Genomic DNA, 27,146 nt, shown 5'->3' with positions numbered 1-27,146 from the left:
TTTATAAATATAAAAACTTTTTAGGAGATGAATAGCCTCCTAATGGAAGTATACACTTTTAGCACTCAGGAAGTTCAATGAGACAATATAATCTTACATGAGATCTTCTGACTAATATACAGCTTACACGTTAATGCCAATCTCATACAAAAATTGGACAGATAAAACAATGATTAAAATATAACTTATTATAGTTTGTGTTAAGAATAAATGTGATGCAATATATCCTGTCTGTAATTGGAATTGAATGTGTTGCAACGTGGTGGTCTGAAGGGACAGATAAATAATAGTTTCTTAACTATCACAACTGGGAAGATATGTTTGTGATTGACCCCAGTATTAGTTAAGTGCCTTGATAATATTAAGTCAGATTCAGTTTAATCTAACCCACAGTGCCTGGTGTTACTGGTTTCAACACTGATCTGTTGAGGAGTTAATACAACTCCTAAGTTTTTTATTGCCACCTGAATTTATGTGCCAAGCTCTGTTGTAATAATAATCCTTATATATGTTGCATTAACGATGGCATTTATGTAATTACTAAATATAGGGACGCTTATCTTATTCAACTATCACAGCTTGCTAGCTGCAGCAGCAATTTGTTGCTGACCTCACAGGGAGGTGTGTCAGCTGTGAACCAGAGGAGCTTAAAATGATTTACTCTTCTGATACTCACCCTTACTTTATAGCAACAGATGTGCATGATATATATCCTAACTGTTAGACTCAGCGATAAAAACAGAATTTATGCTTACCTGATAAATTACTTTCTCCAACGGTGTGTCCGGTCCACGGCGTCATCCTTACTTGTGGGAAATATCTCTTCCCCAACAGGAAATGGCAAAGAGTCCCAGCAAAAGCTGGCCATAGAGTCCCTCCTAGGCTCCGCCCACCCCAGTCATTCGACCGACAGGAGGAAAAAACAGGAGAAACTATAGGGTGCCGTGGTGACTGTAGTTAGAGAAAATAATTCATCAAAACCTGCGTAAAAAAACCAGGGCGGGCCGTGGACCGGACACACCGTTGGAGAAAGTAATTTATCAGGTAAGCATAAATTCTGTTTTCTCCAACATTGGTGTGTCCGGTCCACGGCGTCATCCTTACTTGTGGGAACCAATACCAAAGCTTTAGGACACGGATGAAGGGAGGGAGCAAATCAGGTTACCTAAACAGAAGGCACCACGGCTTGCAAAACCTTTCTCCCAAAAATAGCCTCCGAAGAAGCAAAAGTATCAAATTTGTAAAATTTGGCAAGTGTGCAGTGAAGACCAAGTCGCTGCCTTACATATCTGATCAACAGAAGCCTCGTTCTTGAAGGCCCATGTGGAAGCCACAGCCCTAGTAGAGTGAGCTGTGATTCTTTCAGGAGGCTGCCATCCGGCAGTCTCGTAATCCAATCGGATGATGCTTTTAAGCGAAAAGGAAAGAGGTAGAAGTCGCTTTTTGACCTCTCCTTTTACCAGAATAGACGACAAACAGAGAAGATGTTTGTCTGAACTCTTTTGTATCTTCTAAATAGAATTTTAGAGCACGGACTACGTCTAAATTGTGTAACAAACGTTCCTTCTTTGAAACTGGATTCGGACACAAAGAAGGTACAACTATCTCCTGGTTAATATTTTTGTTGGAAACAACCTTTGGAAGAAAACCAGGCTTAGTACGCAAAACAACCTTATCTGAGTGGAACACCAGATAGGGCGGAGAACACTGCAGAGCAGATAACTCAGAAACTCTTCTAGCAGAAGAAATAGCAACCAAAAACAAAACTTTCCAAGTTAACAACTTAATATCTATGGAATGCAAAGGTTCAAACGGAACCCCTTGGAGAACTGAAAGAACTAGATTTAAACTCGAGGGAGGAGTCAAAGGTCTGTAAACAGGCTTGATCCTAACCAGAGCCTGAACAAATGCTTGAACATCTGGCACAGCTGCCAGTCGTTTGTGTAACAAGACAGATAAAGTAGAAATCTGTCCCTTTAGAGAACTCGCTGATAATCCTTTATCCAAACCTTCTTGTAGAAAGGAAAGGATATTAGGAAATTTGATCTTATTCCATAAGAATCCCTTGGATTCACACCAGCAGATATATCTTTTCCATATTTTATGGTAAATTTTTCTAGTTACCGGTTTTCTGGCTTGAACCAGAGTATCTATCACAGAATCTGAAAACCCACGCTTTGATAGAATCAAGCGTTCAATTTCCAAGCCGTCAGCTGGAGGGAGACCAGATTTGGATGTTCGAATGGACCCTGTACAAGAAGATCCTGTCTCAAAGGTAGCTTCCATGGTGGAACCGATGACATTCACCAGGTCTGCATACCAAGTCCTGCGTGGCCACGCAGGAGCTATCAAGATCACTGAGGCCCTCTCCTGGTTGATCCTGGCTACCAGCCTGGGAATGAGAGGAAACGGTGGAAACACATAGGCTAGGTTGAAGGTCCAAGGCGCTACTAGTGCATCCACTAGAGTCGCCTTGGGATCCCTGGATCTGGATGTTTGGCGAAAATCTTTAGTAGCTTGTAAGTAAAACTTTAAAGCACTGACCACGTCCAGATTATGTAAAAGGCGTTCCTTCTTTGAAGGATTAGGACACAATGATGGAACAACAATCTCTTGATTGATATTCTTGTTAGAAACTACCTTAGGTAAAAACCCAGGTTTTGTACGCAGAACTACTTTATCTGAATGGAAAATCAGATAAGGAGAATCACATTGTAAGGCAGATAACAGACTCTCCGAGCCGAGGAAATAGCCATCAAAAACAGAACTTTCCAAGATAAGTTTAATATCAATGGAATGAAGGGGTTCAAACGGAACCCCTTGAAGAACTTTAAGAACCAAGTTTAAGCTCCATGGGGGAGCAACAGGTTTAAACACAGGCTTAATTCTAACCAAAGCCTGACAAAAAGCTTGAATGTCTGGAACTTCTGCCAGACGCTTGTGCAAAAGGACAGAGCAGAAATCTGTCCCTTTAAAGAACTAGCTGATAATCCTTTTTCCAAACCCTCTTGGAGAAAGGACAATATCCTAGGAATCCTAACCTTACTCCATGAGTAATTCTTGGATTCACACCAATAAAGGTATTTACGCCATATTTTATGGTAGATTTTCCTAGTGACAGGCTTTCGTGCCTGTATAAGGGTATTAATGACTGACGCGGAGAAGCCACGCTTTGATAGAATCAAGCATTCAATCTCCATGCAGTCAGTCTCAGAGAAGTTAGATTCGGATGATTGAAAGGACCTTGTAGTAGGTCTTGTCTGAGATGCAGGGTCCATGGTGGAAAGGATGACATGTCCACTAGGTCTGCATACCAGGTCCTGCGTGGGCACGCAGGCGCTATCAAGATCACCGATGCTCTCTCTCCCGTTTGATTTTGGCAATCAGTCGAGGGAGCAGAGGAAACTGGAAACACATAAGTCAGGTTGAAGAACCAAGGAGCTGCTAGAGCATCTATCAGTGCCGCTTCTGGGTCCCTGGACCCGTAACAAGGAAGCTTGGCGTTCTGGCGAGATGCCATGAGATCCAGTTCTGGTTTGCCCCAACGATGAACCAATTGAGCAAACACCTCCGGATTTAGTTCCCACTCTCCCGGATGAAAAGTCTGACGACTTAGAAAATCCGCCTCCCAGTTCTCTACACCTGGGATATGGATTGCTGATAGGTGGCAAGTGTGAGTCTCTGCCCAACGAATTATCTTGGAGACTTCTATCGCTAGGGAACTCCTGGTTCCCCCTTGATGGTTGATGTAAGCCACAGTCGTGATGTTTGACTGAAATCTGATGAACCTCAGGGTTGCTAACTGAGGCCAAGCTAGAAGAGGATTGAATATTGCTCTTAACTCCAGAATATTTATTGGGAGGAGTTTCTCCTCCTGAGTCCACGATCCCCGAGCCTTAAGGGAATTCCAGACTGCACCCCAACCTAGAAGGCTGGCATCTGTTACAATTGTCCAATCTGGCCTGCGAAAGGTCATACCTTTGGACAGATGGACCCAAGATAGCCAGAGAAGAGAATCTCTGGTCTCTTGATCCAGATTTAGCAGGAGACAAATCTGTAATCCCCATTCCACTGACTGAGCATGCATAGTTGCAGCAGTCTGAGATGTAGGCGTCCATTGCCGTTACCATCAAGCCGATTACTTCCATACACTGAGCCACCGAAGGGCGCGGAATAGAATGAACACAGCAAGATTTTAGAAGCTTTGATAACCTGGATTCTGTAAAAATGAAGATTTACCAGAGTCCCTAGGAAGGAGACTCTTGTGAGTGGGGATTGAGAACTCTTTTCCTCATTCACCTTCCACCCATGTGACCTGAGAAATGCCAGAACTATGTCAGTCTGTGACTTGGCAATCTGAAAGCTTGACGCCTGTATCAGGATGTCGTCCAGATAAGGGGCCACTGATATACCTCGCGGTCTTAGGACCGGCAGAAGCGATCCCAGAACCTTTGTAAAGATTCTTGGAAGGGAAGAGGCACAACCCGAAGGGAAGAGGCACAAATTGGTAATGCCTGTCCAGAAAGGCAAACCTTAGGAACCGATGATCTTTGTGAATCGGTATGTGAAGGTAAGCATCCTTCAAATCCACTGTGGTCATGTACTGACCCTCCTGGATCATAGGTAGGATGGTCCGAATAGTTTCCATTTTGAACAATGGAACTCTGAGAAACCCTGTCCCTGTTCCGACTGTGGAACTGGACAGATCACTCCCATAACTAGGTCTTGCACACAGCGTAAGAATGCCTCTTTATCTGGTTTACAGATAATCTCGAAAGGTGAAATCTCCCTTGTGGAGAGGAAGCTTTGAAGTCCAGAAGATATCCCTGAGATATGATCTCCAACGCCCAGGGATCCTGAACATCTCTTGCCCACGCCTGGGCGAAGAGAGAAAGTCTGTCCCCTACTAGATCCGTTACCGGATAGGGGGCCGTTCCTTCATGCTGTCTTAGAGGCAGCAGGCTTTCTGGCCTGCTTGCCTTTGTTCCAGGACTGGTTAGGTTTCCAGCCCGGCTTGGATTGAGCAAAAGTTCCCTCTTGTCTTGTAGCAGAGGAAGTTGATGCTGCACCTGCCTTGAAGTTTCGAAAGGCATGAAAATTAGACTGTTTGGCATTTGATTTGGCCCTGTCTTCAGGAAGGGTATGACCCTTACCTCCAGTAATGTCAGCAATAATTTCCTTCAAACCAGGCCCGAATAGGGTCTGCCCCTTGAAGGGAATGTTAAGCAATTTAGACTTTGAAGTCACGTCAGCTGACCAAGATTTAAGCCATAGTGCCCTACGGGCCTGGATGGCGAATCCAGAATTCTTAGCCATTAGTTTAGTCAAATGAACAATGGTGTCCGAAACAAAAGAATTAGCTAGCTTTAGTGTTTGTCAAGTATTTCAGTCAATGGAGTAGCTGTCTGAAAGGCCTCTTCCAGAGACTCAAACCAAAACGCCGCAGTGACAGGCGCAATGCATGCAAGGGGCTGCAGGATAAAACCTTGTTGAATAAACATTTTCTTAAGGTAACCCTCCAATTTTTTATCCATTGGATCTGAAAAAGCACAACTGTCCTCGACAGGGTAGTAGTACGCTTTGCTAAAGTAGAAACTGCTCCCTCCACCTTAGGGACCGTCTGCCATAAATCCCGTGTGGTGGCGTCTATTGGAAACATTTTTCTAAAAAATGAAGGGGGGGAGAAAACGGCACACCGTTTTTAGGTAAACCTTTTAGGTATTGGAAAAACATCAGTACACACCGGCACTGCATAGTATTTATCCAGTCTACACAATTTCTCTGGTACTGCAATTGTGTCACAGTCATTCATAGCAGCTAACACCTCCCCAAGCAATACACGGAGGTTCTCAAGCTTAAATTTAAAAGTAGAAATATCTGAATCAGGTTTCCCGAATCAGAAATGTTACCCACAGACTGAAGCTCTCCTTCCTCAGCTTCTGCATATTGTGACGCAGTATCAGATATGGGCCTTAAGGCATCTGCGCGCTCTGTACTACGTCTAACCCCAGAGCTATCGCGCTTTCCTCTGAATTCCGGCAGTCTGGCTAATACCGCTGACAGGGTATTATCCATGATTGCCGCCATGTCCTGCAAAGTAATCGCTATGGGCGTCTGATGTACTTGGCGCCATTTTAGCGTGAGTCCCTTGAGCGGGAGTCAAAGGATCCGACATGTGGGGAGAGTTAGTCGGCATAACTTCCCCCTCGCCAGAATCCTCTGGTGATAAATTTTTTAAAGATAAAAGCTGATCTTTGTTTAAAGTGAAATCAATACATTTAGTACACATTCTCATATGGGGTTCCATGATGGCTTTTAAACATAATGAACAAGGAGTTTCCTCTATGTCAGACATGTTTATACATACTAGCAATGAGACTAGCAAGCTTGGAAAACACTTTCCCTTAAAGGCACAGTAACGTTTTTTATATTTCTTGTTTAACTTCATGTAAACAAATTTTGCTAAAATTTGAAACAGTGAAAAAAGGCAGTTAAACTAACGAAATTTTTACAGTGTATGTAACAAGTTGGCAGAGCATTGCACATACTTGCAAATGGATGATTAACCCCTTAATACAAAAAACGGATTAACAAATTGAAAAAACGTTTTTTAAACAGTCACAACTGCCACAGATCCACTGTGGCTTTATCTTCCTCAATATATGACTTGAAGCCTTTTGAGCCCTTCAGAGATGTCCTAAAGCATGCAGAGGACTGCTGAGGGAAGCTGAATGTCTGTCTAATTTAACTGCGCAAAAAAGCGCTAATAGGCCCCTCCCACTCATATTACAGTATTACAACAGTGGAAAGCCTCAGGAAACTGTTTCTAGGCAAAAATAAAGCCAGCCATGTGGAAAAAACTAGGCCCCATTAAGTTTTTCACCAAAGCATATATAAAAAATATTAAACATGCCAGCAAACGTTTTATATTGCACATTAATCAGAGTATATACCTCTGATAGCAAGCCTGATACTAGTCGCTATTAAATCACTGTATTTAGGCTTAACTTACATTAATCCGGTATAAGCAGCTTTTTTCTAGCAAATTCCATCCCTAGAAAAACTTAAACTGCACATACCTTATTACAGGATAACCTGCACGCCATTCTCTCTGAAGTTACCTCACTCCTCAGACATGTGAGAACAGCAGTGGATCTTAGTTACTTCTGCTAAGATCATAGAAAAACACAGGCAGATTCTTCTAAATGCTGCCTGAGATAAAATAGTACAACTCCGGTACCATTTAAAAATAATAAACTTTTGATTGAAGAAAAAAAAAAAACAACTAACTATATTACACCACTTTCCTCTTACTACCTCCAGCTATGTTGAGTTTGCAAGAGAATGACTGGATATGGCAGTTAGGGGAGGAGCTATATAGCAGCTCTGCTGTGGGTGATCCTCTTGCAACTTCCTGTTGGGAAGGAGAATATCCCACAAGCAATGGATGATCCGTGGACTGGATACACCTTACAAGAGAAATGCATACCTGTAAAGAGCCCATATAATATACAAAGGGCTGCTCAATTATGTGAGGCCAAATCCTTCTGAGTTCTATTTTCTAATCCCAGAAACAAAAATGGAAATTTATGCTTACCTGAAAAATGTGTTTCTTTTAAAAGATGACGAGCCCACGGATTTCATCCTTACTTATGGGATATTGCCTCCTGGTCAGCAGGAGGCGGCAAAGAGCACCACAGCAGGGCTGTATACATAGCTCCTCCCTTCCCTCCCATTCCAGTCATTCAACCGAAGTTAGGAAGGAAACGCCAAGGTGCAGAGGTGACTTAATAAAGACCTGTCTTAGAAAGTGACAGGGTGGGCCGTGGACTCATCGTAAAAAACTCAGGTAAGCATAAATTTCCTTTTAAAAAGATATGACTAGTCCATGGATGTCATCTTTACTTATGGGATACAATACCAAAGCTATAGGACACGGATGAAAGGGAGGGACAAAGACAGGGACCTAAACGGAAGGCACCACTGCTTGAACTTTTCTCCCAAAAACAGCCTTGGACGAGGCAAAACTATCAAATTTGTAAAATTTGGAAAAAGTGTGAAGAGACGACAAAGTTGCAGACTTGCAAATCTGTTCAACAGAAGCATCATTTTTGAATGCCCATGAGGAAGCCACAGCCCTAGTAGAATAAGCCGTAATTCTTTCAGGAGGCTGCTGTCCAGCAGTCTCATATGCAAAACAGATTCTGACCCCTACGTTTTCCAGAGAAAACATGAAGATAATGGAATTCTTTAGTCGCCTGCAAGTAAAACTTCAGGGCACGGACCACATCCAAGTCATGTAATGGACGCTCCTTTTTAGGATTAGGACATAATGAATAATTTCCTGATTAATTTTTGTTGGAAACCACCTTAGGAAGAAAAACAGGTTTGGTACGTAACACCACCTTATCTGAATGAAAAATAAAGGAGAATCACATTGTAATGCTTAAAGCTCAAACTCTGCGAGCAGAAGAAATAGCAACCAAAAAAAAACAAAACCTTTCCAAGATAATAATTTAATATCTATGGAATGCATAGGTTCAAACTGAACCCCTTGAAGAACTAAAGAACTAAATTCAAACTCTGAGGAGCAATAGGCCTAATTCTCCAGAGTAGAGAGATAGCTCCTTCCACCTTAGGGACCGTCTGACAAGAGTCCCGGACAGCGTCAGCTATAGGGTACATTTTCTTAAAAAAGGGAGAGGGAGAGAACGGGAAACACGGTCTTCCCAATCCCGAAATTCTTAGGAACTGGAAAAACAGCGGAAGGGAACTCTAAGTATTTGTCCATCTTACACAATTTCTCTGGCGGGACCACAGTCAGTCGTCAAAACCTCTCGCAGAAACAGACTGAGGTGTTAAAGCTTAAATCTGAAAGACATGACGTCCGAATCTGTCCAGGGCAACGCACTTCCTGAGTCAGACAGTTCCCCCTCAGACAGGGTCTCCCTACCCCCCAAATCAAAGCTCTGGGAGGGTACACATCGGAGATGGCCATCAAAGCATCAGAAGTCACAGGGACCACATGGGCCTCTGACCTGCTGCGTTTGCCTAGTGACACTGGCAACTTGGATAAAACTTCTGTAAGAGTGGATGACATAACTGCAGCCATATCCTGCAGAGTGAATGAAGTAGACGCAGTTGAGGAACAAGTTTATACTGTAAGTGTATGAACGAATAATTACAAAATTAGGCCTTAATTAACCCTTTGCACCTCACCACAGCTCTGCTGTGGCACCTACCTGCCCCAATCGAACACTGACTAGTCGTGGAAACTGAGCTCCTAAAGCCGCTTGTGATGACTGAACCCAAGCGACTTAGGCCACGCCGGAGCGTAGAAAGAACAGTCTCTACAAAGTAGCACACTGGCACTTTAAAAAATAATTAACACTTGAAGAATCTAAACACACCTCACCTCTTCCTATCACGAACACAGGCAAAGAAAATGACTAGGGTGGGAAGGAAATAGATATATACACATACAGCTCTGGTGCCCTTTGCCTCCTCCTGCTGACCAGGAGGCGATATCCAACAAGGGTGAAATCTGTGGACTCCGTATTTGGTAAAAGAAAAGCAGTTTTTAAATAGTTTATTGTAATTGTGTCAATATCCTTTGTGTACTACCAAGTAAGAGCACCATAAGAGAACACAAACACCATGCTAAGAGTTCAGTTAAATGATCTTTATTAGAAGGCCATGCGTTGCCTCCGATACAGTACTTCAACTCACTGTACATTTACTTGTGAAAACACTGGCTGCATTTTCTAGTACAAAAAACTAAAATTGCTTCAGGAATGTAGAGAAAGTCAACTTAAATAGTGAAAGTGCGCCATAGTCGTTGCTGCACGGCAGTCATTTCTGCATTTTCTGAAGAGACTTAAATAACTATCCTGTCATTGTAACACAATATAAAGAGCAAGAATGGAAAAATAAACAAAATAAAATACATTTACTTAACATGTTACTGGGGAGGAGGGTATGTGTTGGTCATTGGATAACCTATCATTGGGCCAGCCTGTGTATTGACAGGTGCAGTTGGATAGCCATATGCTTGTTGGTTCATCCCATTCTGCATGGTTGGAAACTGTTGTGGTGGTTGTTGAGGGGCGTTAAATCCATTTTGGAATGTACCAGGTTGTGTGCCAGTCTGGTTACCAGCTCTGAAACCTGTCTGCATTGTATTTGTGCCATATCCATTGCTGAAGGAGTTGTTGTTTCCAAAATTGTGATTTCCAAAGCCATTTGGCTTGTTAAAGTCTCTTTTGCCAGCGAACCCACGGTCATAATTTTCCCTATTATCCCACCCACCCCGCTTGCCTGTAGAGTATCTGTCACGACGATCATTCATGCCTCTGCCTCTGAAGCGTCCTGTTGACAAAATTAAAACAGTTAAGACTTAAGGCTACTTCTAAGTATTGGAAGCTTGACAATATGTAAAGATTTAGTTACACATTCTAGACAGCAATAGTCAAGAGGCTATAAGTTACATTTCAAATGCAATCTAAATTAGTTGATATGTTAAACCTGCTACATATTTCCCTAAGCTTTAGCAAGACAATGTTTAAAGCAGTGTTTTCCCCAAACCCAGTCCTCATGGCCCTTAACAGGCCACATATTTCACCAGCGCTCTAGTTAAGATAAAATGAATCAGTTCACCTATGCTCTAGTTAAGATGCGATAACAAGCCTGTTAAGGGTCCGGAGGACTGAAGTTCGGAAACACTTGTTTAAAGTGATAGTCTAGTCAAAATTAAAAAAAACTTATGATTCAGATAGGGCATGTAATTTTAAACCAGTTTCAAATTTACTTTTACCATCATGTTTGCATTCTCTTGGTATTCATAGTTGAAAGCTAACCCTAGGTAGGCTCATAGGCCAATTCTAAACCCTTGAAGGCCACCTTATCTGAATGCATGTGAGGGGTGCTAGTTAGTGTGCCATATAGATAGATAATGTTGTGCTGACATCTGTAGTTACAAGAGACAAAAAAAAAAAAAAAAAGTCTCAAAAGAACTTAAGGGGCAGTCTGCACAGGTTTAGATATAAGGTAATCTTAGGTAAAAAGTTGATAATCCCTTTATTACCCATTCCCCAGTTTTGCATAACATTAATATGGCTTTAAACAAATTCTGGAGTATACAGTCCCTTAAAGGATTTGAGCGTCTAGCAAATTAATGAATTTCCAACCATGCCATAGCTGTATCAAGTTAAATCTACACCATAAAGGAGCACAAATGTAATTACCTCTGTCCTCAACAAGCTGAAGCAGCTTTGGGTTGATAGTTTGATTTGCTTCTCTAAGGACAGACACCAGGTCGTTTACTTGTTTTATGTTGTTGGGTGTAAAGAAGGTATATGCTGTGCCCGTTTTGCTACTGCGGGCTGTTCTTCCAATGCGATGGATATAGTCCTCAGAGGAGTTAGGATAGTCATAATTGATGACAAATTTCACATCTTCTACATCTGTAAAGTGTTGCAGTGTGGCAAAAGGGAAAGCAAAAAGGATTTTGCACACCACAACAGCCAGACCAAAAACAAAGGTTAGACAAAACTGGCAAATCAAAGAGGCATTAGGACTGAAAAAGAAAGTGTTAGGATACCCAGACAAAAATGCAAATCCTAGTTCACTTCACCCACATTTTAACACCTTACCATGAACAAGTACCGCCCACTCAAAGTTTCCCTACTAATAGTCAATTGACATCTGTATGCTTCTCCACAGTACGGCCACTAAGCTCTCAGCAGCCTCCTCATGTGCTCATCAAGGACCTTCAAGATAACAGGATGTGGTCCTCACACATTCATTAGAAGCTCATAACTGGCAACTCACTTTGCCTTGCCAAGAGTTTACAACCCCAGTTGCAAGAAATATCCTGGTGCCCCCTACTTATGATAATTAGTTTTTCAAATCAGGAGTTTAGAATGCATTGTGTATCATCTAGGCAAGCGCTTCCAAGAAGCCAGGACTCACTTGAATTTATCCCCTTCTGGCAGGTCTCGACATGACGACTACGGTACAGGTGAGGGAGGATTGTGAAAGTAGGAGGAGTGCTGCCATCCCCTCCCCTTGCTATACACTCTCATGTGCCAGTACTCACCAATTTGTCTAACAAAGGCTTAGAAAAAAAAGCTGCTCCCCATTACAGACAAGTATCAAATATAGGCAGGGTTTCTCTTCAATGTGTGAACCCTTACTGAAACTGGAGACCCAGCAACCACCATGACAGAGCATGTCACAACAGCGCTGCATCATAGCAAGCATGCAAAGCATGGGGCAAGGGAAGGAGGGAGTCATGATTGGGAACAGTGCATGGAACAGCATTTTTAAGTGGGATTTAAATGTCTCTGCCTTTTGAAGATTACTGGCACACGATGCTCGGCTTTCCAGCTCTCTATTCGACTGGAACCAACCAGCCGATTTCCACTAGTCCTCCATCTCCCTCGAGTCCTCTGAATGTCATGCCTAGGCCTTGCCACAAAGACCGCACCTTTGTGAAAAACAAAACTCAAGAGAATTGCAGAGGTTAAAGAAAGCAGTGAACTTTCTTTAAAAAAAAAACACAAAACGCAAGTAGAACCAAAAGAAACATTAGTGTTTTACTAACCTAGACCTCTAGAAGCAACATCAGTAGCAATCAGGATAGGTGATTTTCCATGTTTGAACTCTGGGGGGAAAAAAAAATTTTTAAAAAATATTAAAGATAAATTGTAACAGCATAGAGCATACAGATGTACTTCACACACTAGTTGGAGAGCTCGGGTTTTTCCCTTTATAGCATGCTTAAAGCCAGCTCGCTGGAGCTCACTAATGTGCTATGGGCAGTGTTATTGCAATCAGAAAAGTAGCAGATCTTACAAAGCAGCTAAACTAATGTGCATTTAACTTTTTAAATAAACTAAATCTAGTGGGGGAAAATTAACTCCTGCAAAAGTGCTGGCTGTAAGCACACAAGTTGGCGAGGAAGGCAAAAACCCTGGCTCTCTAGTGTGATGTATCTATATAAAGTGCAAGTATCTTACCCATTTTACCTGCTTTACAAGCAAAATAAGCCATTGAATGAAATTACAACAGAAATAAAAATTAGCCCATATTGTTTATGAATACTGCCCTTTATTATAGGTGACCATTTCAGCAGACAAATAATTGTTTCAAATAAAGGCAAAATAAGCCAATTTCAAACAAAGAAATCAGACCTGCTCATGTTCACACACACAAATGCCATTAGTTAGGGTTTTGAAATGCTGATTATGGGTGGTCAATTAAATGTGCCAAACCAGATATCTTAAAGGGACAGTCTAGGCCAAAATAAACTTATGATTCAGATAGAGCATGTCATTTTAAACAATTTTCCAGTTTACTTTTATCACCAATTTTGCTTTGTTCTCTTGGTGTTCTTAGTTGAAAGCTTAACCTAGGAGGTTTATATGCCAATTTCTTAAACCTTGAAGCCCACCTCTTTCAGATTGCATTTTAACAGTTTTTCACCACTAGAGGGGGTGTTAGTTCATATATTTCATATAGATAACACTGCTCGTTCACATGAAGTTATCTGGGAGCAGGCACTGATTGGCTAGACTGCAAGTCTGTCAAAAGAACTGAAAAAGGGGCAGTTTGCAGAGGCTTAGATACAAGATCAGAGGTTAAAAGTATATTATAAATGTTTGTTATGCAAAACTGGGGAATGGGTAAGAGATTTTCTATCTTTTAAAATAAAAATTCTGGAGTAGACTGTCCCGTTAAGATACAGAAATCACCCACCTCCAGTGGGAGGTTAAAGGGAAAGCAAACCTTATTTTAATATAAAACATTTCTGTATGTATACAACTTTGCAATGGCACTTCCATATATTAAGCTCTGAAAAGTGGCTTTAGAATTTTCAGAACTGAAAAATCACACTGCAGACTTCAAATTGACAAACTATTTAGGAATTTTTGGTTAAACAGATAACATGCACACAAAAAAAAACACAATTGTTACTAAATGCAATAGGACCAAGGTTAGCATTTTCAGCTGTAGGCTCAAGACCAGATTGGCTACACCAAAAAAGCCAACTGGTGGGTGTAGTTTGGCTTTTAGCCAAGCAAATATGTTTAAACTTTGCTTTTATATAGCAAAACAGACTGTTCAATAAGTGCTGCTGGCTTAACAAAATATTTTTGTAGTCATTTTTGATATAGGTGGTGGTTTCAACACGCAATAGCAGTAACTAAAAGTTAAAAAATAAAGCCATCAGTTTTAAGGGACAAACCAATTGCTAGAAAGAATGCATTCAAACAGACAAGACCAAAGGCACCACACCCTAGAGGGATATTTATTTATATATATATATTTCATATCAATATATAGCAGTAAGTGCTGTGAATTAGATTTACAAAAACAATTAGTGGCAAATAATCCACTAACTGCAAAAGAACACTTGTAGCACAAGATTAGTGTATATAGTGTAGTGATTTTAAACCTACATTAACACACCAAATCTTTATTAATTTGGTTAAAATCAGGGGAAATTTGTTAAAAACCAAGTTTGACTATTAGACCTGAGATAGCAAATTAAACTGCAGACCTAATATTGTAGCTGATGCCAAGTAAATAGAACCACCAGTGTCAGATGAAGTATATATCAAATGATAGTGTGAAGCATTTAAATATATTTGTTTGAGAATGTATTTTTAATGTTTCATTAGACAAAGTAAAGTATGTGCCTTTACAATAGGAACTGCTGTGTTGTAACTTGGGTTACCTTCCCTGTGGCCAATTGACAGTTAAGTCACTGGAGTGCAAAAAAATGGTTGTGTGCAATATAACAAAGTGCAGACCACCAACAGGAACTGAAATGCTCAACTTCATAATGGAATTACAGGAAAAGGGGACAACATTTTTAGATTTACTGCACATGATTTATAATTTTATATTACCACAATGTGTTTAATGTCACTAAATCCTTGTAGCAGGTAAAATTATGTGTGCAAGATCTTTTATAAGTACAGTGTCCATTTAATGTAATACATACCATTTAAAACCCAGTCACGTTCCTGCTGACTTTTGTCACCATGGATTCCCATTGCAGGCCATCTATAATAAAAATTAAAAAAAAAAAAAAAAAAAAACACAAACATAAGTGGCTGCCTTTACCCTAGACTTATTTAGGTTTGCATAAAGAGGCCTGTGAAGTTACAAATAAACTGTTGAAGAGTGCTATTGCTAGCTCACACATGGTTAAGACACGCTTAGCAATGGCATTTTAGGTTTTGTATTTTAGAGGTTTAACTGTTAAACATGCAAACTTACCCATCTCTTCTTAACCGGCGTGTAAGTTCGTCACATCGCCTCTTTGTTTCTACAAATACTATGGTCTTGTTTTCTTTTTCACTCATTATTTCTTCCATCAGACGAACAAGCCTAAAAAATAAAAAAATTTATGTATTTATAGTCACTTGCACATACACTATTTTTTAAAGGGACAAACCCAAATTTCATAATTTAATACCATTTTAAACAACTTTCTAATTTACTTGTATCTAATTTGCTTCATTCTCTTGAAATTCTTTCCTGAAAAGCATATTGAGATATGTTCAATAGCTTCTGATAAATGGCTGCACATAGATGCCTCATGTGATTGGCTCACCAATGTGCATCGATATTTATTTCACAAATATCTAAAAATTGAAGCAAGTTAGGCAATAGAAGTAAATTGGAATGTTTAAAATTGTTCTCTATCTGAATCAAAATATTTTTGGGGGTTTAATGGCCCTTTAAATATACTGCCTGTTTAGAGCCAGTGGTAATTGACCCTATACATGGTATTTATGTCTGAGCAGGCATTTTGATTGCTGGTGCGCTTATGCATAGACCACATACAGTAAAATATTTGAAAAATTGGTAGGGTTTTTGTAGCTAAAATGTACTTATTTGGACGTATTGCTAGCGCTAATGAGTCTAGTTTGTGTTAATTGCTCAGAGCATATGAAATTACATTTTTCAAATTCAACAATAAGCAAGGTTAGGAATGTCTACAGTCCAAATGCAGTTTAAAGAACTAGCAGCCGAGTATTTCATATTTACATTGCCCCATTCAGAACTAGTGAGTTAAATTTACCATCACGTTTTACTCTTGACAGAAAAAATTAAACCCTAAAGCTTACTTGTCATCTTTTTCCCCGTCATTACAAACATCTACAATCTGAAGGATGTTGTGATTTGCACTTAGTTCCAGGGCACCAATGTTAATGTGAATGTAGTCTTTTAAGAAGTCCTCTGCAAGCTGTCTCACTTCTTTGGGCCATGTTGCACTCCACATGAGTGTTTGGCGATCCGGCTGTTGGGGGAGGGGAATAAAAATTAGAGCCAACAATTTACTAGTTATGTATACACAGTAGCCAATTCTACATCTATGTAAATTATATCAAAAAGACATCTCACCCGTATCTGATCAACTATTTTTCTAATCTGTGGTTCAAAACCCATATCAAGCATTCTGTCAGCTTCATCAAGCACCAGGTATGTACATCTGTTCAAATTGGTTTTTCCAGCTTCCAAGAAGTCAATTAACCGGCCAGGTGTAGCAATGCATATTTCAACACCTATTAAATTATACATGTTTTAAAAAAGTTGACATGAAAAGTAGTTGTAAAGTTAAAACTAGTTTAGGAGTACCTACCTCTTTCCAAGTCACGAATTTGTGGCCCTTTAGGAGCTCCTCCATAAATACAGGTGGACTTCAAACGACAAGCTCTACCATATTCTGCTGCGACTTGCTGTACTTGTTGAGCCAATTCTCTAGTTGGTGCCAGCACCAGGAGCTACATGGAACATGTAAAGTTAGTCTATGGGCAGAAACAAATATATCCAACCAAAGTAAAATATTTTGTTTTAGAAAAACTTACAATTGGCCCATCCCCTCGTTGCAGGAAAGGTTGATGATTTATGTGGACAATTCCAGGGAGCAAGTACTGTAGAGACAAACATTCTATCACAATTCAGATATATATTTGTTTTTTTAAAGATAAGAGGTGATGCAAAAGTACTTACAGAAAGTGTTTTTCCAGATCCAGTCATGGCAACACCAACCATATCCAGGCCACTGAGAGCTACTGGCCAACCCTGGCTTTGGATTGGAGTTGGTTCAGTGAAGTTCTGTCGCTTAATAACTTCCATGATGTTTGCTGCCAAAAAAAAAAAAAAATTGTTTACACACTATTTCACCGATTTGCACGGGCTACAAAAACAGTACAGAAGTACTTGTTAAGCATTAATTACCTGGAAAGTTTGCTTCATGGAAAGCAAGAAGAGGTTTAGGACAGTTGCGACCTCTAACAGTGACCTCCTTACTTCTTCTATACTGTTCAACTTCTTGCTGTAAGACAGTATTGCATTATAAAATTACTGAGTGGGTCATAAACACTCAAACGGGGATCCAAGAGGCATTACAACAAAAAGATTTACATTTAAAGGGACTCCAAATGCAGGGGAAAAGATTGTGCAAGCTACTGGAAAGCAGTTTAAATTTTGTATTAGAAAGGTTAAAGGGACAGTTTAATCCAAAAATTCTCCCCTTTAATTTGTTCCCAATGATTCACTTTACCTGCTGGGGTGTATTAAATTGTTTACAAGTAGCTCCTTTACCCTTATATTGGCATTTGATTTAGCATGTGGTATCCCCACCTATTCTGAAAGTTTGTGGCAGCAGGTCCCAGCTATAGATAAGCTTTGTAAACAGCGAGCAGAAGAAATTACACTCAGTGGGATATAGCAGAGATAAGGTAATACAATGTTGATTTTCCATTGTTCTCTCCAAGTACTGGTGATTGTTTTATGGACAGATAGATAAAGCAGGTATATGTATGCAATGTGATACAGTAATGAGATCTGATTATATCTACAAGCTCAACCCATTTTATTAGGTTGTGGCTTCAAAACACAAAATCAGAGCTTTAATATACACAAAAAAACAAAGCTATTTTTCACTTTTTTTTTCTCTGCAGTTGGTAAAAAAGCAATTGTAAACACATTAAGCAAAACACTTTCAGTATACTGTCCCTTTAAAGGGACAGTAGACTAAAATTGTTTTTCCATTAGTGTATTTTAAATGACTTGTTATACCAACTGCAGAGTATAAAATATTTGAGAAATTGCATTTTCGGGTTTATTTGTGTATCTGAAGTAGCTGGTTTTGTGCTTTGAAACCACAGCCTATTACAATGGGTTGAGCTTCAGGTAATATCAGATCTCATTATGTTATCACTTTCATGTACACAGACTTGCTTCTTTATCTTATATTTGTCTGGAACACCAAAGCTCAGTACATAGAGCAAACAATGGAAAATTATCATTTTATTACTTAACTATCATGCCCCCACTGAGGGTGTAATCTCTTCTGCTGACTGTGTTTACTTAGGCTTGTCAATAGCATATACGCAAGTATCAAAACTTTCAGTATAGGTTGGGAAACCACAAGCTAAATCAGCTATTTCAAATGCTGAAATATGAGTAAAAGAGCTACTTGCAACCAATTTAATACACTCTCAGGTAAAAAAGGATCATTGGGAATAATTTAAAGGGGAGAAAGTTTTTAGGTGAACTGTCCCTTTAAGTAAATGCTTATTTCTTGCACTTTATACCTATATATTTCAGTTGATGTGGCTGATTAAAAATGTTTTAAAGTGTCAGTAAACTTTAAAAATATTGTTATATAATTCTGCACATAGTGCAGAATTATATTAGCCAAACATTTATAAAACATAATTTCCCCTATTAATTTTAATAAAAACGTTGTGTGACTACATCTGGCCCGATGCGCTGAGTAAATGCGGGTCTGTGAAACAGCATTTTTTTTTTATTAATATGGGAAATTATGTTTTATAAGTGTTTGGCTAATATGTTATATAATTCTGCACTATATAACATTAAGGTTTACTGTCCCTTTAATGCTTCAAAGGTTAATGGGCAATGTTTGATTAAAGAGATTGCACAAGAAAGAGTGCATTGAAGCAAAGTCACAATTTTGGGGAAGTAAAACTGTGTTAAACAGAATTATGACAAGCACTTACCAGTGTACGCCTTGAGAGATCTGGAGCTTCTTGATAGAAGTTCTTTTCAAACTTTGGGAGTTCATCCAGGTTCCATTTCTTCTTCATAAGCCTATCACCAGGATTTCCAAACTTGCCAGGATTTCCAAACTTGCCAGAGGGACCACCTCTACTACCTCCAAAGCGAGGTGCACCACTGTATTGAAGAAAGTTTTATAAATAAAAAGCATAAAGGACCAGTTAAATACATATTAAGCAAGCCTGTGTAGGCCTAGACCGGTCTCAACTTGTCAAATGCATATTGGAAGTTATTCAGTGCTCCACTAAGTTGATACCACAAGATGTCCTATTGTAATATGTAATACCAACAAAACTGTCTGAAGAGATACTGACTGGCATAGATTACAGTCTAGCTTAAACCAATATCTATTTCTTCATTAGTTTCATGGTTCAGATAAAGCATGCAATTTTAAACAACTTTGCAATTTACTTCTATTAACAATGTGTAGACTTGAAATTTTTGCACATGATCAGGAGCTGCTTACTCAGTCAATGGTTAAAAACAGAAAAGAAAAAAAAATTGGGTCTCATGGAAGCAGCAGCTATAAATTTTGTCTCAAAGGTTACTACATTCACTAAACCGATACTAAAAATCAGAAGAGTAATATGCAAAATGATTCACACAGCTGTTGATTGGGGTACACCCAGACCAACAAGGCAGCAAAACCAGACAGTACTGCTGAGGGGGGGGGGGAGGTGAGTAGGTTCACCATACTTTTCATAAGGATCATGCAGACTGGGTTAGCCACAAGTCTGAGGGAAAAACTCACAAATTTAAAGTTAAATTTTGACAGATTGAATGTAAAAACACTAAAGCTGCAATGTCTTGAAAGGAAAAAAAAAAAGAATGTCAAGTTAATTTCAATTTCCAGGAGAGAAACTACTGCAGGATGATGCAAGCATGATGCAACTATTTCTTCTATACAAAGAATGTACTATAGTTACTAGAAATGCATGCACAAGCATGTCTAGAGACACAACCTTTATCATGGTCATGTTGCAGAAAAACAATTCACAGAAATTTAAATTTTAGGTTTTATCATTTGCAAAATAGTCTTCCAAGAAAAACGCATGCAAAAAAGGTGAAAATTGTCAGTATTGACGTTTTGTACAAACTCCTCTCTGTCCTTTGCTGATAAACCGTTCCTTTCTATGACAGCTACTGCCTTAGAAGTAGCATGTTTATTGGCAACTTTCTGTGACAAGGCTACACAAAGGGATCCATGTACTAAGCAGCGCAAGCTGCTTTGGAGCACTTACAGGGCAGGATTGCAAAAGTGAGCCCACTTCTCGCAATGTAAGCAGCAGCCATCAAAACTTGCTCAGGGTGACCGAAAGGCCCTTCAGTCACCCAAGGGAAGGGACAACATTAGACACTGAGTGTATCGTACATGCTTATACCCTACAAAGCTGAGCAGACAGAACTTTGCCCACACAACATTTAGTACATGGAGCACATAGGGAAATACACTCAGCAACATGCATATCAGCACTATTACTTAATTTAAAAAAAAAATTCTATAATGGATTCAGCACATACAATAAAAAAAAAGTTTAAATTTACATTACCAAATTAGTTTTGCTCCTATGGATTTTTTGGATAACTAGAAAAGTAATGGCAGGATAGTGTTGCCATCTAGTGATCTTGCAAAAATTGCTGCCATGTAGTACTAGACATGCATGCTCCTGAGCCAAGATAATTAAGAAAATTTGATTAAAGTAAATTGGAAGCTTTAAAATTTGTATGCTGTGTCTGAACCATGAAAGATTGTGTTTCATGCCCATTTAAAGAGACCTTAAACTGCAGAGCATAACTAAATCAGCATTTTTCTCTTGTGCTTCCTCTCATCTCTTCAAAGCCACTCTTATTTTAATCCTTAGCAAAGTGCTGGTTAGTAAAGATCAGCATCTTCACATTGGGTGCAGCCATCTTGTACTTGTTCCCTGTGACCTAAGTGGTGAACATTGACAGATCAGCAATATTGTCTTAAGCTGTATCATGCACTTAATTTTAGCTTGCACAATACAGAGTGGAAGCCAAGTTAACAGTCTGCATTTACCCATTCCCGATTTTTATTTTTTTAAATACATATAGTATGCCAATAATTAGAGTAAAAAAAATCTGCCAAACGTATCATTTGTGAAAGGTACAGCTAGCAAAAAAACTAAGTTATGAAAGCACATAGTTGGATGCAACAATTTGCATAATTGCAGGGCATGTTAACCTACAAACAAGGAAGTTTCAGGGTGATTGATCTTACCACCTTGAAGGTGGCAGAGGCAAAAGAAGCAGTTTCTACACCTCTAAATATGTGGCTGCACGCATGCTCATGCAAGATACTCTGCACATAGCATCAAACATCTTCATAAATGTACACAAGGTAAATAAGATGTAAAGCAGTAAACAAAATGTCACTCTGAATCATAAAAGTATTACAGCTATATAAAAGTAAAACCTTTAATCATGAGTAGGGTAGGAATAGAATGGAACTCAAACATGGCAAAGTATTTATGGCTAGATAAAAGATGAAATTTAAAGGGACAGTCAAGTCCAAAACAGATCTCATTATTTAAATAGGGTATGTAATTTTTAACAAACTGTCCAATTTACTTTTATCTCCAGTTTTGTTTTGTTCTCTTGGTATTCTTAATTGAAAGCTAAACCTAGGAGGTTCATATGCTAACTTTTAGACCTTGAAGGCTGCCTCTAATCTAAATGCATTTTGATCGTTTTTCACCACTAGAGGGCATTAGTTCACATGTTTCATATAGATAACGTTGAGCGCATGCTTGTGAATTTACCATGGAGCCAGTTCTGATTGGCTAAACTGCAAGTGTCAAAAGAACTGAAATAAGTTGGCAGTCTGAAGCTTAGATACAAGGTAATTACAGAGGTAAAAAATGTGTATAATAACTTTGTTATGCAAAACTGGGGAATTGGTAATTAAGAGTTTCTTTTAAAAAAAAATTTCTGGTGTTGATTGTTCCTTTAAACACAAAACACAAAGATTTCCATGATTTGATACAATTTTAAATTATCCTATTAAGTCTAAAATCACATTAGCTTTTCTCTTTATATCCTTTGTTAATGTAGCAGAAGTGCACTACTGGGAGCTGGCTGAACATATCAGGTGAGTCAATGAGACCAGGCATACAAGTGCAGACACTAAACAGCTAGCTCCCAGTAGGGCACTGCTGTGTCTAACTCTGAACTATGAATGTTTTTCAAAGGATAAACCAAGAGAACAGAGGACTTGAAAACCAAAATTGCTTTAATGTTTCAGATAGTGCATACAATTTTAAATTACCCAATTTAGTTCTATTAATTTCACTACGTTCTATTTATAGCCTTAAAATGATGGTATATCCTAGTGACTGAAATGAGTGCAACAAATAAAGGGGACTTGTCATGAAGTTTAAAATATATCATGCTAAAAGTGCCTTTATTTGCATGTAGCGCCTCAGGTCACCTGCAGCAGCATGAAATTTTTTTCAATGAGGTGATGTTTCCACCTTTTAGCCAATAGCAGTGTGGCCCAGCTGGCATTATACTTGGTAGCTAGTATGCCATTGGCTAAGACCACCTCATTGGAAAAATAGTGGTCTACAGTAGGCAACCTGAACCGCTAAGCGTGGCATACGCTGTAACAAAGGAACTTTCACCCTGAAGAATTTTGCTTCATGAGTGAAATTCCACTTTGTTGCAATGGTACATGCTATTTACCATCATATTAATTAAAGGAGCTGCAATTCACTATTGGGAGCTAGCTTATCACATTGTAAGCCAACAACAAGTCATATGTGCAACCACCACCAATCAGCAGCTAGCTCCTAAGCTATGTATGCTTTTCTACAAATACAAAAAGACAAATAAAAAGAAGTAAATTGTAAAGTTGTTTGCTCTATGAATCAAAAAATAAATTGTGAGTGTCTGGAGCATGTAATTTTAAGCAACTTTCTAATATACTATTATCAAATTTGCTTCTCTCTCTTTGTATCTTTATTTGATAAAGCAAGAACGTAAGTTTAGATGCCGGCCCATTTTTGGTGAACAACCTGGGTTGTTTTTGCCGATTGGTGGATTTATTTAACAATCCAACAAACAAGTTGTCCAGCGGCTGAACCAAAAATTAACTTAGATGCAAATAAAGATAGCAAGAGAACAAAAGACAAATTGATAATAGGAGCAAATTAGAAAGTTGCATGCTCTCAATCACGAAAGAAAATTTGGATTCAGTGTCCCTTTAACTATAAGTAAACAGGAAAGTTGTTTAAAAGCAGCAAACGTGAAGGATGAAAGTAATTTTGACTTTAGTCCCTTTAACTTGTATGAATCAATTTTAAAGAGGCTTACAATTTAAGTTACTTAAAAAGCGTAGCTAGGTCCAGGAATAGCAATGTAATACTAGAACCTAGCTGATGGCTGGCAGCCACACAACTGCCTCATTTTGCGGTACTATTTGGGAGCTTACTTTAAAGTAAAATTAAACATTTCATGATTCAGAGGATAAAGATTTATACAAATTTACTTCTATTTAACTTGCTTTGTACGAGATATCCTTTGTTGAAAAGCATACCTAGATAGGCTTAAGCACAGCATATCACTGTCCAGTAGTGCCTTGCTGTTCATTTAGAGAGACATGAAAAAGGTCTCAAAACCACAGCTAGAGAATTGTAAAATATCCAATTAGCTTATATTGTCAAATTAGTTTTATCCTCCTAACTCTTAGTTGAAGAGTTATCCAGATATCTAGCGTGGACGTCTGGAGCACTACATGACAATAGTACTGCTATCTAGCGCTCTTGCTAATGTATAAAATTGTTGCAAAACTGCTGCCATATAGCAATGCACATGTGCACTCCCTGATCTTCATTCATGCTTTACAACAAAGGATGAGAGAACAAAGAAAAATAGAAGTAAATTGGAAAATTGTATATTCTGTCTGAACCATGAAACGTTTTGGGGGTCACTAAAGAATAAAAGGCTTGAAGCGAATCTAACAGAAGCAGTTTACAATCATGAAGTTCCACACCCCTTTAAGCTTTAAAGGGACACTGTACCCAAAATGTTTCTTTCGTGATTCAGATTGAGCATGAAATTTTAAGCAACTTTCTAATTTACTCCTATTATCAAATTTTCTTCATTCTCTTGGTATCTTTATTTGAAATGCAAGAATGTAAGTTTAGATGCCGCCCCATTTTTGGTGAACAACCTGGGTTGTCCTTGCTGATTGGTGGATAAATTCATCCACCAATAAAAAAGTGCTGTCAAAAGTAATGGAAAAAAAAAAAGCTTAAATGCCTTCTTTTTCAAATGATAGCAAGAGAATGAAGAAAAAATAGAAGTAAATTAGAAACTTGCATGCTCTTTCTGAATTACAAAAGAAAAAAATTGGGTTCAGTGTCCCTTTAATAGCAGGTGATAAACCCATGGCGTTTTGTTACTGCACTGCTGATTGTATAATCAAAGTGGATCCCAAATTCCACTTATCTGATCCTTTAACAAGCACAGAAACAGTGCAAGTTAAAACCGGCTCTTTATCAGTCGCTTTAGCTGACAATATATAAGAAAACCAGTGCGGTTTGAACGTAGGATAAAGACAATGGCTACAAAAAAACCTCACATATGAGTACTGCGCCATCACTGGTTAGTCAGATGCTGCAGCAGTCCTAGTGGTACTAATAGGTACCCGCAGTTCCCTCCCCCACGGCCATTTTATTAGCAGACAAAAGCCGGCATTTTGTGTTGTCGGCCGCATGGCGGCTCCTCCATCTTACAGTAAAACCGGCACTGCTCCGCCCTCTTGTCTCCGCACAGCATGCCAAGCGCTGTGTAATATATACTAGTGGAAAAGTACCAATTTCAATTAAAAAAAATAAATATTTAAAACGTAGTGTACAACCTAAAAAGGCGGTATACCAACAATGATCCTCACTAGCACCCGAAAACATTTAATACACTAAACTATGCACCGAAACATAAAATTTCCCGTAAATATTATATAACCTTAAAAGGCAAAGTCCATTTCATTTGACACTACAGAATATCCAGATGTTACAAAAATATATAATAAAAAAAAAAAAACGTTAGACCGCTCCATGTACCCAGAACGCGCAAAGCGGATATAAAATGGCAGACAATGAAATGTCACCAATGAAAAATCTCCATCTTTTTCACAATTCCAATTGAACGAGTAAAATTCGAATTAAAACCAATTTCCCACAAACGTCGCTACACACATTTTAAATCAAATTCTGATTAGATCCGATCACGTAGTTCCATTACCAAATTGTAACGTATTTCCCACAAGCGTTACCATCGCATTACATCACAGGCCGACAAGATCGTAAGATTATAGTAAAAATACGTCACATTACTAGTATAAAAAATATATATAATAAAGTTTCACCGCATCTTCTCTCAATAAAGAGACGATTTAAAAAGAAAACAAAACAAAAAAAACTTACCCTCTGTCACGACCGCGATCTCTATCGTTGTATCCAGGCATTTTAGGAATAATGTTGGCGGTCGGTAATAACCAAATTAAATGTGAAAACTTGGTGTTCAGGTATACTTAAATACCGAGTGATCGAAGTAAAAAGGGATTTAAGGGTGTTACAAGGAGAACCTGTGTAGAAAGAGGACGTATGGGGAGGGGATGTCGCAGGAAGGGGAGATGCGTACTGCTTGAATGCCGGTTATATAGAGAGGTAGATCCGGCAAACTGACGTTGATCAGTTACGTCATACATATCCCTCCGCCATATGGGCACGGCAGGAAATAATGGCAGCCATTTTGAAAGTTGGCGACTGTATACAGTGTATTTGTATTTCTGTGACTACAGATTGTCTCGCTATGCAATGTTTCTACGGTTTGCGGTGTTTGTTTTGATATTTTTAATGGTGATTTGAATGCATGTAATACATTTAACTATTGAAGCATCTGTGTCAAATCTAATCATGGCGCCCAGTGATTGTTAGGTGGTCAGAGTCAGACCTATTTAGTTCTTTTAGAGTTTAAAAAGCTAATGCATTGTTAGCTAAGGTCGACAAGAAGTCCTTTAAAAATATGTGTGAAAGGCAAATGTCTATTAGGGAAGAAGCGTGTTTTTTTTTACTAACCTATTAGGTTGTATGAGAAAGACTGTTTTAAGATTTTCACTAGAATAGAACCGTTTTCTTCATGAAATGTCATAAATGATATAAAACTATATATTATATACATATATCTTTAAAATATGGTAAAACTATTACCATTTAAACACAATACTACAGGTATTTCATACAACCCCCCAATAACAGATGTTTCCTTGGTTATACAGATGGCAATGTAGTGCCCCGAGCCATTAATTTAACCACTTAGTTTGCATTTCGGGTAAAATCCACTTTACTGTTGTTAGGGGCCTATCACAATCCTTTAAAGCAAAGCAAAACTTACCAGACAATTTATGTACAAAAATCCACATAGACTTTACTGGTGTTTTTCTGAATACTATTATTATTTTAACATTGTCTAAAGAATTGTGATCAAAGCACTGCTACATGTGTTAAATAACATAAAGACCATAACCTACCAAGCCTACTCTTATAAATACAATGTAATCAATGTATAAATAAACACATTTTTAAGATAATGTCACTATGTAGCATATATATATATATATATATATATATATATATATAATTTAAAGGGATGTACACATATTTTTTGTATAACTGTATATATCAACAATGCTAACGTGCAAAACCCCTGTTTGCACAAGAAATGTTCAATCAGCTTTTAAACATAGTCACTGTATACAATATTATAGGGTCAATTTTCTGTTGAGAAAAACACAAATTTCAGAGTTAAATTACTGGAAATGTGGGCTAAATTTATGTAAGTATGTTGCAAAAATTAAAAAAAAAATCTGGTGAATTACATTGTGCGCTTAATATTATTTTAATGTGTTACTATGTGTGCATTCTCCTTTACATATAATTTTCTAAACAATTTAAAAGCATTGGAAGGCCAATGTAAATATCTGACAGCCACAAATTAGACCACTGGTGGAAAACCAG

General features: G+C 38.6%; 1 protein-coding gene across 1 annotated transcript; it reads right to left on the bottom strand.

Moving 5' to 3' along the window:
- Positions 1–9,661: 9,661 nt before the first annotated feature.
- DDX5 (DEAD-box helicase 5) lies at positions 9,662–25,772 on the bottom strand. The gene is made up of 13 exons (XM_053707992.1): positions 25,554–25,772; positions 19,047–19,221; positions 17,257–17,353; positions 17,029–17,162; positions 16,884–16,949; positions 16,658–16,799; positions 16,420–16,580; positions 16,143–16,315; positions 15,289–15,399; positions 15,011–15,072; positions 12,605–12,664; positions 11,244–11,462; positions 9,662–10,368 (listed from the first exon to the last, which is right to left on the bottom strand). Exons 1-13 carry the CDS (start codon positions 25,592–25,594, stop codon positions 9,962–9,964), a joined length of 1,848 nt encoding a protein of 615 aa, XP_053563967.1. The 5' UTR covers positions 25,595–25,772; the 3' UTR covers positions 9,662–9,961.
- Between the last annotated feature and the right edge of the window lie 1,374 nt (positions 25,773–27,146).

This window comes from Bombina bombina, chromosome 1 (genome assembly GCF_027579735.1).
Source record: "Bombina bombina isolate aBomBom1 chromosome 1, aBomBom1.pri, whole genome shotgun sequence".
In the NCBI taxonomy this organism is placed as follows: domain Eukaryota; kingdom Metazoa; phylum Chordata; class Amphibia; order Anura; family Bombinatoridae; genus Bombina; species Bombina bombina.
This window is presented reverse-complemented; position numbering and strand designations above follow the sequence as displayed.

Bases quoted from the DNA above. Each gene is read 5' to 3' on its own strand.
- DDX5 (XM_053707992.1), bottom strand. From the start codon at position 25,594: ATGCCTGGATACAACGATAGAGATCGCGGTCGTGACAGAGG. The intron at 16,950-17,028 runs GTAAGTACTTTT...TTGTCTCTACAG, and splicing joins GATCTGGAAAAACACTTTCT to TACTTGCTCCCTGGAATTGT. The intron at 10,369-11,243 runs GTAATTACATTT...TTTTGTCAACAG, and splicing joins TCAGCTTGTTGAGGACAGAG to GACGCTTCAGAGGCAGAGGC.